At 38.2% G+C, this 12,731-nt stretch overlaps 3 protein-coding genes and 1 non-coding gene across 4 annotated transcripts; 3 read left to right on the top strand and 1 right to left on the bottom strand.

Moving 5' to 3' along the window:
• Window positions 1-1,011: 1,011 nt before the first annotated feature.
• On the bottom strand, window positions 1,012-1,094 carry TRNAL-UAA (transfer RNA leucine (anticodon UAA)). Its single transcript has one exon. It is a non-coding gene; the product is annotated as a tRNA-Leu (tRNA).
• Window positions 1,095-4,683: 3,589 nt separating this feature from the next.
• LOC107892888 (cytochrome P450 93A2) lies at window positions 4,684-6,519 on the top strand. The gene is made up of 2 exons (XM_016817912.2): window positions 4,684-5,660; window positions 5,787-6,519. Exons 1-2 carry the CDS (start codon window positions 4,710-4,712, stop codon window positions 6,396-6,398), a joined length of 1,563 nt encoding a protein of 520 aa, XP_016673401.2. The 5' UTR covers window positions 4,684-4,709; the 3' UTR covers window positions 6,399-6,519.
• Window positions 6,520-6,927: 408 nt separating this feature from the next.
• On the top strand, window positions 6,928-7,791 carry LOC107892534 (cytochrome P450 93B16). Its single transcript, XM_041100226.1, has one exon. The coding sequence runs from the start codon at window positions 6,928-6,930 to the stop codon at window positions 7,789-7,791; it is 864 nt and encodes a 287-aa protein (XP_040956160.1).
• Window positions 7,792-7,868: 77 nt separating this feature from the next.
• LOC121203120 (cytochrome P450 93A2-like) lies at window positions 7,869-8,693 on the top strand. The gene has a single exon (XM_041100716.1). It carries the CDS (start codon window positions 7,869-7,871, stop codon window positions 8,532-8,534), a length of 666 nt encoding a protein of 221 aa, XP_040956650.1. The 3' UTR covers window positions 8,535-8,693.
• Window positions 8,694-12,731: the final 4,038 nt, after the last annotated feature.

The raw sequence follows: 12,731 nt of genomic DNA on the forward strand, positions 1-12,731 counted from the left end.
TAAGCAATCATTCCAATCAAAGTTTCACATTAAAAAATCAGTACTTTAATATTCCACCGCCTTTGATATAATATTTAAAAAAATATATTTTTTTTCACTTCGATTACTTCTTCACAATTTAAAATACACAATTAAATTTTAAATTAAAATATAGAAGCAAAATATTTTAGCATAAATCATATTCGTGGACAACTTATTTTTAAAATAATAATATAGTACTAAGTAATTCATATTTAGAATTAATGTATATATATATTTTAAATAAAAAAATATTAATTGATGTTTTAAAACAATGTTGGTTTTTTTTGGGTACAATCAAAATATCTTCTATATTTGTTTTACGGTTTATGAAGATTAATTCTTTCAGGGGATCTGTGGTTGCCCCTCCTAACAATGTCATCTCTAAGGTTTGGACTTACATTTTTCCGTGAGAGTATAATATATCTTACCACTGCACTTAACACTTGTTGATAAAAATAAACTTTACCTATCCATGGGTTAGGTACCCATTGGCTGAATAAGCTTTACCTTACTTGGCTTGAGCTTGGATAATATTTTTTTTATGATTCAAGCTCAATTTAAATAATAAAAATATTTTTAAATTTAAATTTAATTATAAATATTAATATATAATATATTAATAATTTTTAAATAGCAAAATGAGTTTTTTAGGCAAGTTGGCTTGGGATTGAAATTTTTTTTGGAATCAAGATGCTGCTCGACTTGGCTTGGCTTATGAAAAATTTAAATTATATAAAATTTAAGAGAATAAGATGTTATCTTTTTTCTAATAAAAAATAAATATATTTAAAATAATTATTGCTTATTATGTTTTTCATACATTTGTGTAAATTATACTCAAAGTTAAAATCTGGTATTGGAATAAACAACCGGATTTCATATAGTAGATATCTCCACATTTACAGCTGCCAATCATTCTGAATATTTTGTCTCCAATATCCACGGATTTTCAAATTGCCATTGTTTATTATATATTAAAAGAATTTATAATGCAGGCTGTGGGGTTCGAACCCACGCGTGCTTATGCACAGAAGATCTTAAGTCTTCCCCCTTAACCTCTCGGGCAAACCTGCTATTGAGGTACCTTCGTGCATAAAGATATATAATTCTAAGTAGCAACCCGTCTTGAGTTGGTGTCACGAGTTCACCAACTCAGCTAAAAAATGACAATATTTTTATAAAGTAAATCATATTATTAAGAAGTTAGTTTTTTATTATTATATTTTTTATATAAAATTAATAAAAACACTAAAGATTTAAACCAAAGATATTATGAATTTCAAATATTTAACTTTAGTATTTCAACTAAAACTTCGGTTCTTACATAAGTTTTTAATAAATATATTTTTTACATAATATTTTTCACTCATGTAAAACTAGATTTCTTGCAAAATAAAAAATAAAAAAAAGTCCAAGTAACAATTTTTTTAGTGCATAGAAAAATTGCAACCATTTCACCTTAAAAAGAAAATTTAGGTTTAAGGATTCAAAAAGTCATATAGTTTTTCAAAAGAAATAGTTAAGCCTTTATGAACATTTTGCACTCAATTAAGCTATCAAATTAAGAAAATACATCAGTAACTCTTTCGATAGACAAAACTTTGCATTACCTGTTAAGTCCTCGCAACCAAAACGATGTGTTTGTTAACGATTGTTAATTCAGTTTATTGTAATGATGTAACATGTCACGTGTATAATGATACTAATTTTGCACTGTTTTATAATAGGGGAGAAATTCACTTATTTCGATGTAAAACTAAAACGGTTTTATACCATTCTGTAACTTTTTATATGCTTAATATTTTAATAATCTAACCATCATATTTCATGCTCCATTCATGTAGATCATGCATGTCAAGTTTGGCGTAAATTAAAATATTTTAACTATTTATTTTATGTAAATTTTTTTAACTATTTTATATTATATGTCACGCAGAAAATAACTAAAAAATATTAAAAATTTATTAAAAACATATAAAACAATATAATATTTTTTTAAAAATAATCAAAATAGTTCTAGGACTGTAATGGGGAGAGCGTTTGTATTCAAGAGTGAGAGATGGCAAACAAAGTTGGTGTCGAGGGAGGAAGAGAGACCGACATTACCTAGGTGCGTGATGTGGTCTAGGGGCCCTGATGTGGTGGCGATGATGCCTTATAGGTGGCCTACAGACTCCTCTTAGCCTTCAAGGAATGAAACTACGGAGTACGTTGAAGGAGAAGCTGTGAAGACTCTAGGGATCGATGTGTCGGGCACCAAAGGGGCTAATTCTAGAACTTCAGAGCTTCAACCAACCTATGCTATACTACAATCCATTGTAACTAGGAAATGACTATCACCATATCAAGCATGGTTGTTAACAAAAAGATGCAAACTATTCTTTACACGGTAACATCTTTTATTCCAATTGATCTTGTCAAATTAATTTTTGATGAGATTGTCAAACTCGTAGAGATCACCTAGAAAGAAATGGCACATGCTACTATTTCTCTCACTCATTTACTAAATCTTGTTGCAACGAAAGAAAGACTTAGTTCAGGAATGAGATGTCACTAAGCCACCATAACCTGAGTTGAAGCATTCACACAAGTGGAGCAGAGAGAAACATGCAATTGTTGACTCGAGTCTTGTTGTTGAGGACTTTGAAGCTAATGAGAACCAAGTGTGAGATTTTGAACCAGCTGTAACTGGGTTTGCAACTACCAGAACACCTGTTGTTGATTGGGCTAGACTAATAATAGAGTATCTAGATGAAGAAGTGACTTGTATTGATAAATAGTTGACCCGTTAAGCTCTTTAACAAGCAGAAGAGTTGAGCATTATTCAAGCACAATTCTAGGGTTTTCATGTTCACACTAGTTAAAGAATTGCAAGCTTATAGTGACTATTTAAAGAAGATTTGTTTACTTGATTTTGTATGATTGAGAGAGATCACTTATCCATTCAATGTTAAAAACTTATTCTTAGTGCAATTACTTTGTATATAAACTGTTTTTATGTTCAGTTGTACTTAAGTTTTAAGACGAAAGTTTTAGTGGGGAGAGTCGTTTGAGTTGATGTTTAGGAGTGACATTGTAAATTGACAAGTAAATTAAACTTAAATTATATATTGTGCTATTGATTGATGATGGATTATTCTTAGGATAGAGCTCCACAGACATAAAATCTTCCGAACTAGTAATCAACTCTCGTGTCAATCTCTATTTTATTCTTTTAATATTTGTTGATCCATTTGCCACTTGACTAGCAACTAACAGACATTTTCAACATTTTACAAACCTATATATTTCAGAGAAGCAATGATAACTAAAAACTATTGTGATAATTTCTTTATGACTTGCGGAGGCTTTTACGCTCCTTAAAGAAAGAGAGATCAAATTTTGTTGATTGATAAACAAGGAAAAGGGTTAGACCAGTATCATCCTTGGTAAGTCACAGGTGAGTTGGGAATTCTTTTCGACATACAACCATTGACAAACCAAGTCAAACTGGTTCAAAGTAATAATGAAGTTTTGAGATTAAGGAAGGAGACGGAAGAATAGGCTCGTTGGTGATATATATTATCAAAGACGAGCGGACAACAATAAGCAAAAACGTGCAGCAAAGGAGCATATATCTGTTAGCTCTAGCATTCAACAAGAAAACAATACATTTAAAGTGAAATACATCACCAAATACTCAACCAATCCCACTAAACTATCTTGAAACTTGAAAACATTATTTGACATGTCATTCATTACCCAAGCACAACAAGGCTTAACAACTAAGTTCATTTTCAACTAAGTAACATAATAAAGGAACTAAACAAAAACCAAACCAGTGCAGCATGCATTCGAGCTGAGTTTGCATGCATCAAGACATTAGCTGCATCTCGCCACCTGCGAAGTCATCTCGCACTTCGCTATTTCGTTGTGCTATTTCGTAGTTCACCACTTGACTGTGTCATTTCATAGTTCATTTCGCAGTTTGTCACTTCACGGTTCATTTCGCAGCTTGTCACTTTACGGTTCATCATGTGTTTGAGCTGTTGCATCTTGCATGGTTGGCCAACTTGTAACATGCATGACTTTATGTTTCGAGTACTAATATATCCTTTTATTGAATTTAAAATCTGTAGTGTTTTTCTGGTACTGGTTATAATGGCTTAATCTATAAAAAAAATTAAAATGTTAACATAGTAGGACCAATGGTTTTAGCCGCTAGAGTCGGATCCTGGGAAATCCAACAAATGAATTACCAGAAGTGTTGGCAATTTGAAGTTTGAACAAACCTGTAAACCAATCATCGAATTCTCCATTCTAAATAATGTTGGCTTACTGTCGTCCTAGCGAAGCAATTAGACTCGAAGCAAAGTCATATTAGGAGCTTTAATTAACAAAAAAAAGTACCATTACAGTGGTAAATCACGTGCTTAATTTTATATGAATTCAGTCCATGTGACTACATGCATAGAATCGTTTGACATTGGGTTATATTAATTATTAGGTAGTAGTTTATAAAAAGATTAATGAAAAACCGATGATCCGATAAATGCATGGGATGCAAAATTATAATTATAGAGATGAATGTATTATTTTTACAAACACAAAAATACTCATTTAATCAAGCCATATGCTTATGGTAGCTAATGAATATAGCATAAGCAGACATGAATCATCGTATATGTTTTTTATTATAAGAAGAAAATATGGTTTTCTCTTACATTACCCACAGTAGTGCTGCCATGGCGACAAGCAGCAAGTTCTTGCACTGTAGAAACCCCTTTTTGGTTTCCGTCCTTTCAATTATCATCGTTTATTTGCTCATAAAAAGGTGGGCAAAACCGAAATCGTCCATCCGGTACCCACCCGGCCCTCTGGCACTCCCCATTATCGGCCATCTCTACCTCCTAAGCTCCTCCTTGCCCAAGTCTTTCCAAGCCCTATCTCGGCGGTATGGCCCCCTCATGCGCATTCATATAGCCCAATCCATCTTCATAGTTGTTTCAGATGCCGTCGTCGCCAAAGAGGTATTGAAAGTCCATGACGCTGAGTTTGCTTCAAGGTTCGAGTTTGGTCCAGCCCAGTACAACATATACAAAGATGCTGGTTTCATCACTGGTCCTTATGGCTCCTACTGGCGGTTTATGAAAAAGCTTTGCATGACAAGGCTCTTCACAGGACGACAGCTCGACCGGTTCAACCATATACGGGAAGAGGAGATGGTGAAGCTATTGAAATCATTGGTTAAGAAATCCAGGGAAGGGAAGTGGTGTGATCTAAGTGCGGAGTTAGCCAACTTAACCAACAACTTGATATTCAGGATGACAATGAACAAGAGGTTTTCAAAAGATAATAGTGAAGGCAATGAGATGTGGAAATTGGTGACGGAGATAATGGGATTGGCGGCAAAGCTAGGAGTGAATGAAGTGCATGGTTTATTGAAGAAATTCGACCTTTTTGGAAATGGGAAAAAGCTTAGAGAGGGACTTGAAAGGTATGACAAATTAGTGGAACAGATTATAAGGGATTATGAAGAAAATTATGGGGTGGATGATGGATCTGGAAATGAAGATCTGATGGATATTCTGTTGGGAATTTATAGAGACAAGAATGCTGGATTGAAGATAACAAGAGAACAAATCAAGTATTTCATTTTTGTGAGTTCTGTTCATTTTACTTTTTAATGTACAAATTGTAAAATGAAGCTAAAGTTTATGCTGGACTACATGTAGCATACATAATCAAAAGTTGCATTGACTAACTTAACAACAAATATGTGACAGGAACTGTTTACTGCAAGCATTGATACATCATCGGCAGCCATACAATGGGGCATGGCAGAGCTGATGAACCATCCACAAGTATTTAAGAGGCTAAGGGAAGAGATCGATTCAGTAGTCAACAACAAGAGGGTAGTCAAAGAATCAGACGTGCCAAACCTCCCTTACTTGCAAGCAATCTCCAAGGAAACCTTGAGGCTGCATTCTCCGGTGCCTATTTTCCATAGGGAATGCATCAAAGACTGCAACATCAATGGCTTCGACCTCCAGGTGAAGGATAGAGTCCTCATCAATGCCTATGCTATTATGCGACACCCTGAAGCCTGGAGTGACCCTAACACGTATTTGCCAGAGAGGTTTTTGGAGAATTCGGGAGGAAACAGGGATCAGGATTTTTGGTTCCTTCCATTCGGGAGTGGTCGAAGAGTATGCGCTGGTTCCTTACATGCTTACCTAGTTATGCATGGGACAATTGGGAGCTTGGTTCAATGCTTTGATTGGAAAACTAAAGATGGGGCAAAGGTTGACATTACTGTTGGGTCAGGATTTTCAGGTGCGATGGCACTTCCCATGGAATGTTATCCTATTTTACGCTTTGATCCATTTCAGGAATGAAAAATAACCTGTGTCGTATAAATGTTCCAAGCACTCTCAATAAAACTCTCCCAGAGTAGTATGTGTGGCTTTTGGGTTTGCAAATTTCTGGGTTATGAAATAATTGTTCAAGTTAATTTCTTTTCTTTTTGGAGTCTAGTTTCCCGTAGCAATATTGAGCCCTGACTATTTGAAGTCGAGTTGGTTTGCAGAGTCTAATTTTTCAACTTGCAAGACTTGAAATCAAGATCCATTAAGCTCAACATGCAATGAAATGGTAGGTACCCGATTCCTTTTAAATAGCATAAATAATCCTTTTGTTCCACATTCCAAATTTTAGACCCCGCACAAACCTAACACACAAAAAATAAATGAAGCGAGTATCACGTGAATGTAAATATCGTTACCATTTCTTAGAATAACAATGCTTGCCACTTGATGTCAAGTACAATCATATAAGTCTGATTGTTATCAGCCCATATGTAAAACAAAAGAAAACTACTTCTCATCATCTGCCATACCTACTCTTGTCCTCACAGACTTCTTACTCATGATAATTTCTACTCTTTTGCTAATTTTGTTGGTTAAGTCCTTGAGAAACTCCAAGTCCAAAGGCAAGTGTCCACCCAGCCCTCCAGCTCTACCCATCATTGGTCACATCCATCTTTTGAAATCCGGATTACCTACATCTTTCGCAACTCTAGCCAGAAAATATGGCCCCTTAATGCAGATACGCTTGGGAGCTGCTAAATTCGTTGTGGTCTCAGATGCAAAATCAGCTCAAGAAATATTGAGGACATTTGACACTGATTTTGCCTCCAAGTTCCAACCCGGTCCCACTAATTACCATATCTATGAAGACAGTTCTTTCGTTAATGCCCCTTATGGTGCTTATTGGAGGTTCATGAAGAAATTATTCATGACCAAGCTGCTTGCGGGTTCACAGCTCCAACGATTCACCAATATCGGAGAGCAAGAGACAATCAAGCTCATAAAATCACTGCTGAACAGGTCTAAAGCAGGGGAACCATGTGACTTGACAGCAGAGCTGACAGAGGTGACACATAGCACGATTTATAAGATGGCAATGGGAAGGAGATATTCGAACAATCCTAGTCAAAACGCAGAGATCAGAAAAATTATTCCAGTTACCTTGAAATATGCAGCAAAGTTTCATTTAGCAGAAGTGTTTGGTCCTTTGAAGAAATTTGACCTCTTTGGTAAAGGAAAGAGGCTTAATTTGACCCTAAAGGGTTACGATCAGTTGATTGAGCAGATTATGAAGGATTATCAAGATAATGATATGAAGTACAACTGTGAAAATGATGATGAGAAAGATGTGATAGATATTTTGTTGGAGACTTACAAAGACGCAGATGCTGAAGTTAAGTTGACTAGGGATCAGATTGCTTAAATTTTCACTCCATACAAAAACAGTCGACCACCATTGATGACAATTTGATGCCTGCTCTGCTGATATAGGAATTATTTATGGCTGGTGTGGATACAACAGCAGCGGCAATTCGATGGGCTATGAAGGAGCTTATCAACCATCCCAACATATTCAAAATCCTTAGAGAAGAGATAGACTCAGTTGTGGGGAACAACAGACTTATCAAAGAATCTGATGTCCCGAAACTCCCTTACCTGCAAGCGGTAGCGAAGGAAATCCTAAGACTACACCCTCCATCGCCCTTTCTCCGCCGACTTTCAAACAAAGATAGCAAGATCAACGGCTTTGATATCCAGAAAGGGACTAGAGTTTTCATCAACGTCTACATGTTAATGAGGGATCCCAATTGCTATAAGGAACCTGAAAAGTTCATGCCTGAGCGGTTCTTAGGCAACTGTACTGAAATGAAGGGCCGAGATTTTCATTATCTTCCATTTGGCAGTGGAAGGAGAGGTTGCCCTGGTGCATCCCTTGCTACGTCCCTATTGCATGCCACGATTGGAGCCCTTGTTCAATGCTTTGATTGGAAAGTAAAAGATGGGGAGAAAGCTGATACTGTGTTGAAAGCTGGACTGCAATGCAACATGGAGCCGGAAGCATGCTACTATCGAGACCAGCAGCTATCGAGCTCAGCTCATTTTGCTTGGTATGCACGAATGGTTTTCAGACCAAATGAAGCAACTGATATTGCTGTTTTGTTTTGATGTAACTTAGTTTAGTTTGATTGTAACTAGCTTTAATAGTTAGTTGGATTAAGTTTGTGATTGGATTGATGATGTAAAAGCTGATATGTCAGCTTATTTTGTATTTGACTTAAGCTTGTATTAGTTTAGTTTAAGTGGGAGTAGTTATGTCATTAGGTATCTGTCAAATGAACCAAAATTTGTAGCTCTTTTATATATTCAAATCTTGAATGAAAAATGCAATGTTCAGTTACAACTTTGCTGAGTATTCAATTGTGTTCATTGCTTTACTTTTTCTTTGCTTCGATTCTTCTTGCTTCAGTCTTACAAATACAGATTTGAAACTTTGTTTGATGCTTGCTGCTGCCATTGTTCCTACAAATGGTATCAGAGCCCGAGTCTTTGAGGGGCCTTTGTATGCAATCTGTTGTGTTCGAATCAAAACCAACAGCAAGTTCAAAATTTGGTAAGATCGAAGCATTTGGATTCAGTCTAGCAGAATGAGTTTCACTCCACCACCTCCACCAGTGTTCACTGGAGAAAACTATCACATTTGGATAGTTAAAATGAAGACTTATCTCCAGGCACATGATCTTTGGAGTGTGATCGAGAATGATGCTGAACCACCTCCATTGAGAGCCAATCCCACCATTGCACAGATGAGGCAACATACTGAGGAGCGAGCCAAGAAGCATAAGGTTATGGCCTGCTTGCAAAATGGAGTCTCTGATGTGATATTTACTCGCATCATGGCCTGTGACTCACCAAAGCAGGCTTGGGAGAAGCTGAAGGAGGAGTTCATGGGGACTGATAAGACAAGGCAACAGCAAGTGATCAACCTCAGGAGAGACTTTGAAAATTTGAGGATGAAGGAGTCTGAGACCATCAAGCAGTACTCAGACAGGATAATGGCCATTGTCAACAGCATTAGGCTCCTGGGAGTGGACTTCACAGAGAGCAGAGTTGTTGAAAAGGTTATTACAACTCTCCCTGAGAAATTTGAGTCTAAAATCTCTTCACGTGAGGACTCGAGGGACTTATCAGCCATTTCTTTGTCTGAGCTGATAAACTCCCTGTATGCACTTGAGCAAAGAAGGGCAAATAGGCAGGAGGAGAATCCTGAAGCTGCTTTCCAGGCTAAAGCCAGTGAAGGCTCGAGTGTGAGTGCAAAAGGCAAGCAGCCTTGGCACAATAGAAGGGTCAAGTCAGGAAGAGATGAAGCAAAAAGGGTGTTCCCACCATGTGTTCATTGCAAGAAGACAACACATTCAGAAAAGTATTGCTGGTTTAGGCCAGATATTCAGTGTAGAAAATGCAAGCAGTTTGGCCATGTGGAGAAGGTGTGCAAGGGCAAACCAAGGGAGGCTGCTCTGCAACAAGCTAGACCTGCTAAGGACATTCAAGCTCAGGAGGAGCAAGTGTTCACAGCAACTTGTTTTGTTGGCACAACCAAGGCCAGCAATGATTGGCTACTAGACAGTGGCTGCTCACACCATATGGCAGCAGATGAGAAGCTGTTCAAAAGCCTAGACAGAAGCTTCCACTCGAGGATTAGAATTGGAGATGGTAGGCTGATTGAGGCTAAAGGCAAGGGCAGTGTGTTGATTAGCACTGGTTCAGGTAACAAGCTGATCTCAGATGTGTTTTTTGTACCTGACTTAGACCAGAATTTGCTTAGTGTAGGCCAATTAGTTGAAAAGGGCTATACATTGGTTTTTAAGGATGGTTGCTGTATTGTTCAAGACATGAATGGTCTGGAGTTAGTCACAGTCTCTATGACTGATAGGTGCTTCATGCTGGATGTTAGCCAAATAGAAAGAAAGGCATACACCAGCCTTGTTGAAAGCACTGACTTGTGGCATAGGAGACTAGGCCATGCAAATTTTAGATTCATCGATCTGTTACATAGGCTGAATTTGGTTGATGACATTACAAAATTTGAAGTTAGTGGGAATGTTTGTGAGGTTTGTCAGCTTGGTAAGCAGGCTAGACTGCCTTTTCCTGCTGATAGTGCTTGGAGAGCTCAAGACAAGCTCGAATTGGTGCACTCTGATGTTTGTGGCCCTATGAGAACACCTTCAATCAGTGAGAACAGGTACTTTGCCCTGTTTATAGATGATTTAACAAGGTTGTGCTGGGTCTACTTCTTGAAGCAAAAGTCAGAAGTGTTTGAAGCCTTCTGCAAATTCAAGGCTTATGCTGAAAATCAGTCAGGCTACAAAATTAGAGCCTTGAGGACTGATAATGGCTCTGAATATGTGTCTGAGAGATTTCAGAAGCTTTGTGACAGTGCTGGGATTCACCATCAGCTCACAACAGTCTATACTCCTCAACAGAATGGAGTCTGTGAGAGAAAGAATAGGACTGTACTGAACATGGCCAGGTGCCTCTTGTTTCAAGGCAAGCTTCCAAGTCAGTTTTGGGCTGAGGCAGTCAACACCTCAGTGTATCTGCTCAACAGACTGCCAACTAGAGCAGTCAAGGATAAGACTCATTTTGAGGCTTGGCATGGAGTCAAACCTGTGGTAACACACTTAAAAGTGTTTGGCTGTGTATGTTATGCACTTATTCCAGTAGAGAAAAGGACCAAGCTTGAGAGCAGAGCAACTCCAGGAATCTTTGTTGGCTACAGCAGCAACAAGAAGGGCTATAGAGTGTATGATCCTACAGCAAAGAAGGTTTTAGTCAGCAGGGATGTAACGTTTGATGAGGAAAAGGTGTGGAATTGGAATGGTGTTGAGGCTGACTTGTCTGAATTGGACCAGTTAGACTTGGTTGCTGAACCTGCAGAAGAAGGACCAAGTAATGATGCTGTCGATGATATACCAGTGAGGGGCACCAAAACTTTGGCTGATGTCTATCAGAGGTGCAATGTTGCTGTGATTGAGCCCTCAGACTTTGAAGAGGCTGCTAAGAACAGAAGCTGGATAAAAGCTATGGAAGCTGAGTTGGAAATGATCAACAAAAATCAGACTTGGGAGTTGGTGAGCAGACCAGAATACAAGAGGGTCATAGGAGTTAAATGGGTGTACCGGGCCAAGTACAATGCTGATGGCTCACTGAACAAGCACAAGGCCAGGCTTGTGGTGAAGGGCTACAGTCAGCAGTATGGTGTTGACTACCTAGAAACTTTTGCTCCAGTGGCAAGACTGGATACAATTAAGCTGCTGTTTGCTTTAGCAGCTCAAAAGCAGTGGAGAGTTCACCAATTGGATGTCAAATCAGCATTCATGAATGGTTTTCTTAAGAAGGAGATCTTCATCGAACAACCTGAAGGTTTTGAAGTTGTTGGACATGAAGACAAAGTGTATAAGTTGAGAAAGGCCTTTTATGGCCTGAAACAGGTACCAAGGGCCTGGTATGACAGAGTTGATGCTTACCTGAGCAAACTTGGATTTGTAAAGAGCCTTAGTGAGCCTACTCTGTATGTTAAAAGGTCAGAACATGAAACCTTGCTGATTGTCTCCTTGTATGTGGATGATTTGCTTGTGACAGGGAGCAAAATTGAGCTCATTGATGAGTTCAAAGTCCAAATGCAGCAAGTGTTTGAAATGACAGACTTGGGGATCATGACTTACTTCCTTGGCATGGAAGTTCACCAGTCTGATCGAGGTATCTTCATCAGCCAACACTCATTTGCTTTGAAGATCCTAGACAAATTCTGCATGCATAATTGTAAAGCAGTCAGCACACCTGTGGCCCAAGGAGAAAAGCTGACTAGCAGTGGTGATCAGCAGAGGGTTGATGAGAGGCACTATCGAAGCCTAGTTGGTTGTCTGTTGTATCTAACAGCAACCAGGCCAGACATCATGTTTGGTGTCAGTCTGTTATCGAGATTTATGCATTGTTGCAATGAGGCACATTTGAAGGCAGCAAAGAGGGTCCTTAGATACATCAAGGGCACTGCTAGTTTTGGTGTAATGTTTGAAAGTGGGAACCAACTGAAACTAGAAGGCTACTTTGATAGTGACTGGGCAGGATCCCTCAATGACATAAAGAGTACCTCAGGACACTTCTTTACACTTGGATCGGGGATGTTTTGCTGGAGTTCAAAAAAGCAGCAAACTGTTGCTCAGTCCACAGCTGAAGCAGAATACATTGCTGCAGCAGGAGCAGTTAATCAGGCCATTTGGCTAAGGAAGCTGCTTCATGACCTTAATGAAACTCAAGATGAAGCAACTAAAATTTGGGTGGATAATCAGTCTGCAGTTGCAATAG

Source organism: Gossypium hirsutum, chromosome D09 (genome assembly GCF_007990345.1).
Source record: "Gossypium hirsutum isolate 1008001.06 chromosome D09, Gossypium_hirsutum_v2.1, whole genome shotgun sequence".
NCBI classification, from domain to species: Eukaryota; Viridiplantae; Streptophyta; class Magnoliopsida; order Malvales; family Malvaceae; genus Gossypium; species Gossypium hirsutum.

Coding starts and splice junctions, on each gene's coding strand:
- LOC107892888 (XM_016817912.2), top strand. CDS start 4,710: ATGGTTTTCTCTTACATTACCCACAGTAGTGCTGCCATGGCGACAAGC. Junction 5,661..5,786: donor AAATCAAGTATTTCATTTTT/GTGAGTTCTGTT, acceptor AATATGTGACAG/GAACTGTTTACTGCAAGCAT.
- LOC107892534 (XM_041100226.1), top strand. CDS start 6,928: ATGATAATTTCTACTCTTTTGCTAATTTTGTTGGTTAAGTCCTTGAGA.
- LOC121203120 (XM_041100716.1), top strand. CDS start 7,869: ATGGCTGGTGTGGATACAACAGCAGCGGCAATTCGATGGGCTATGAAG.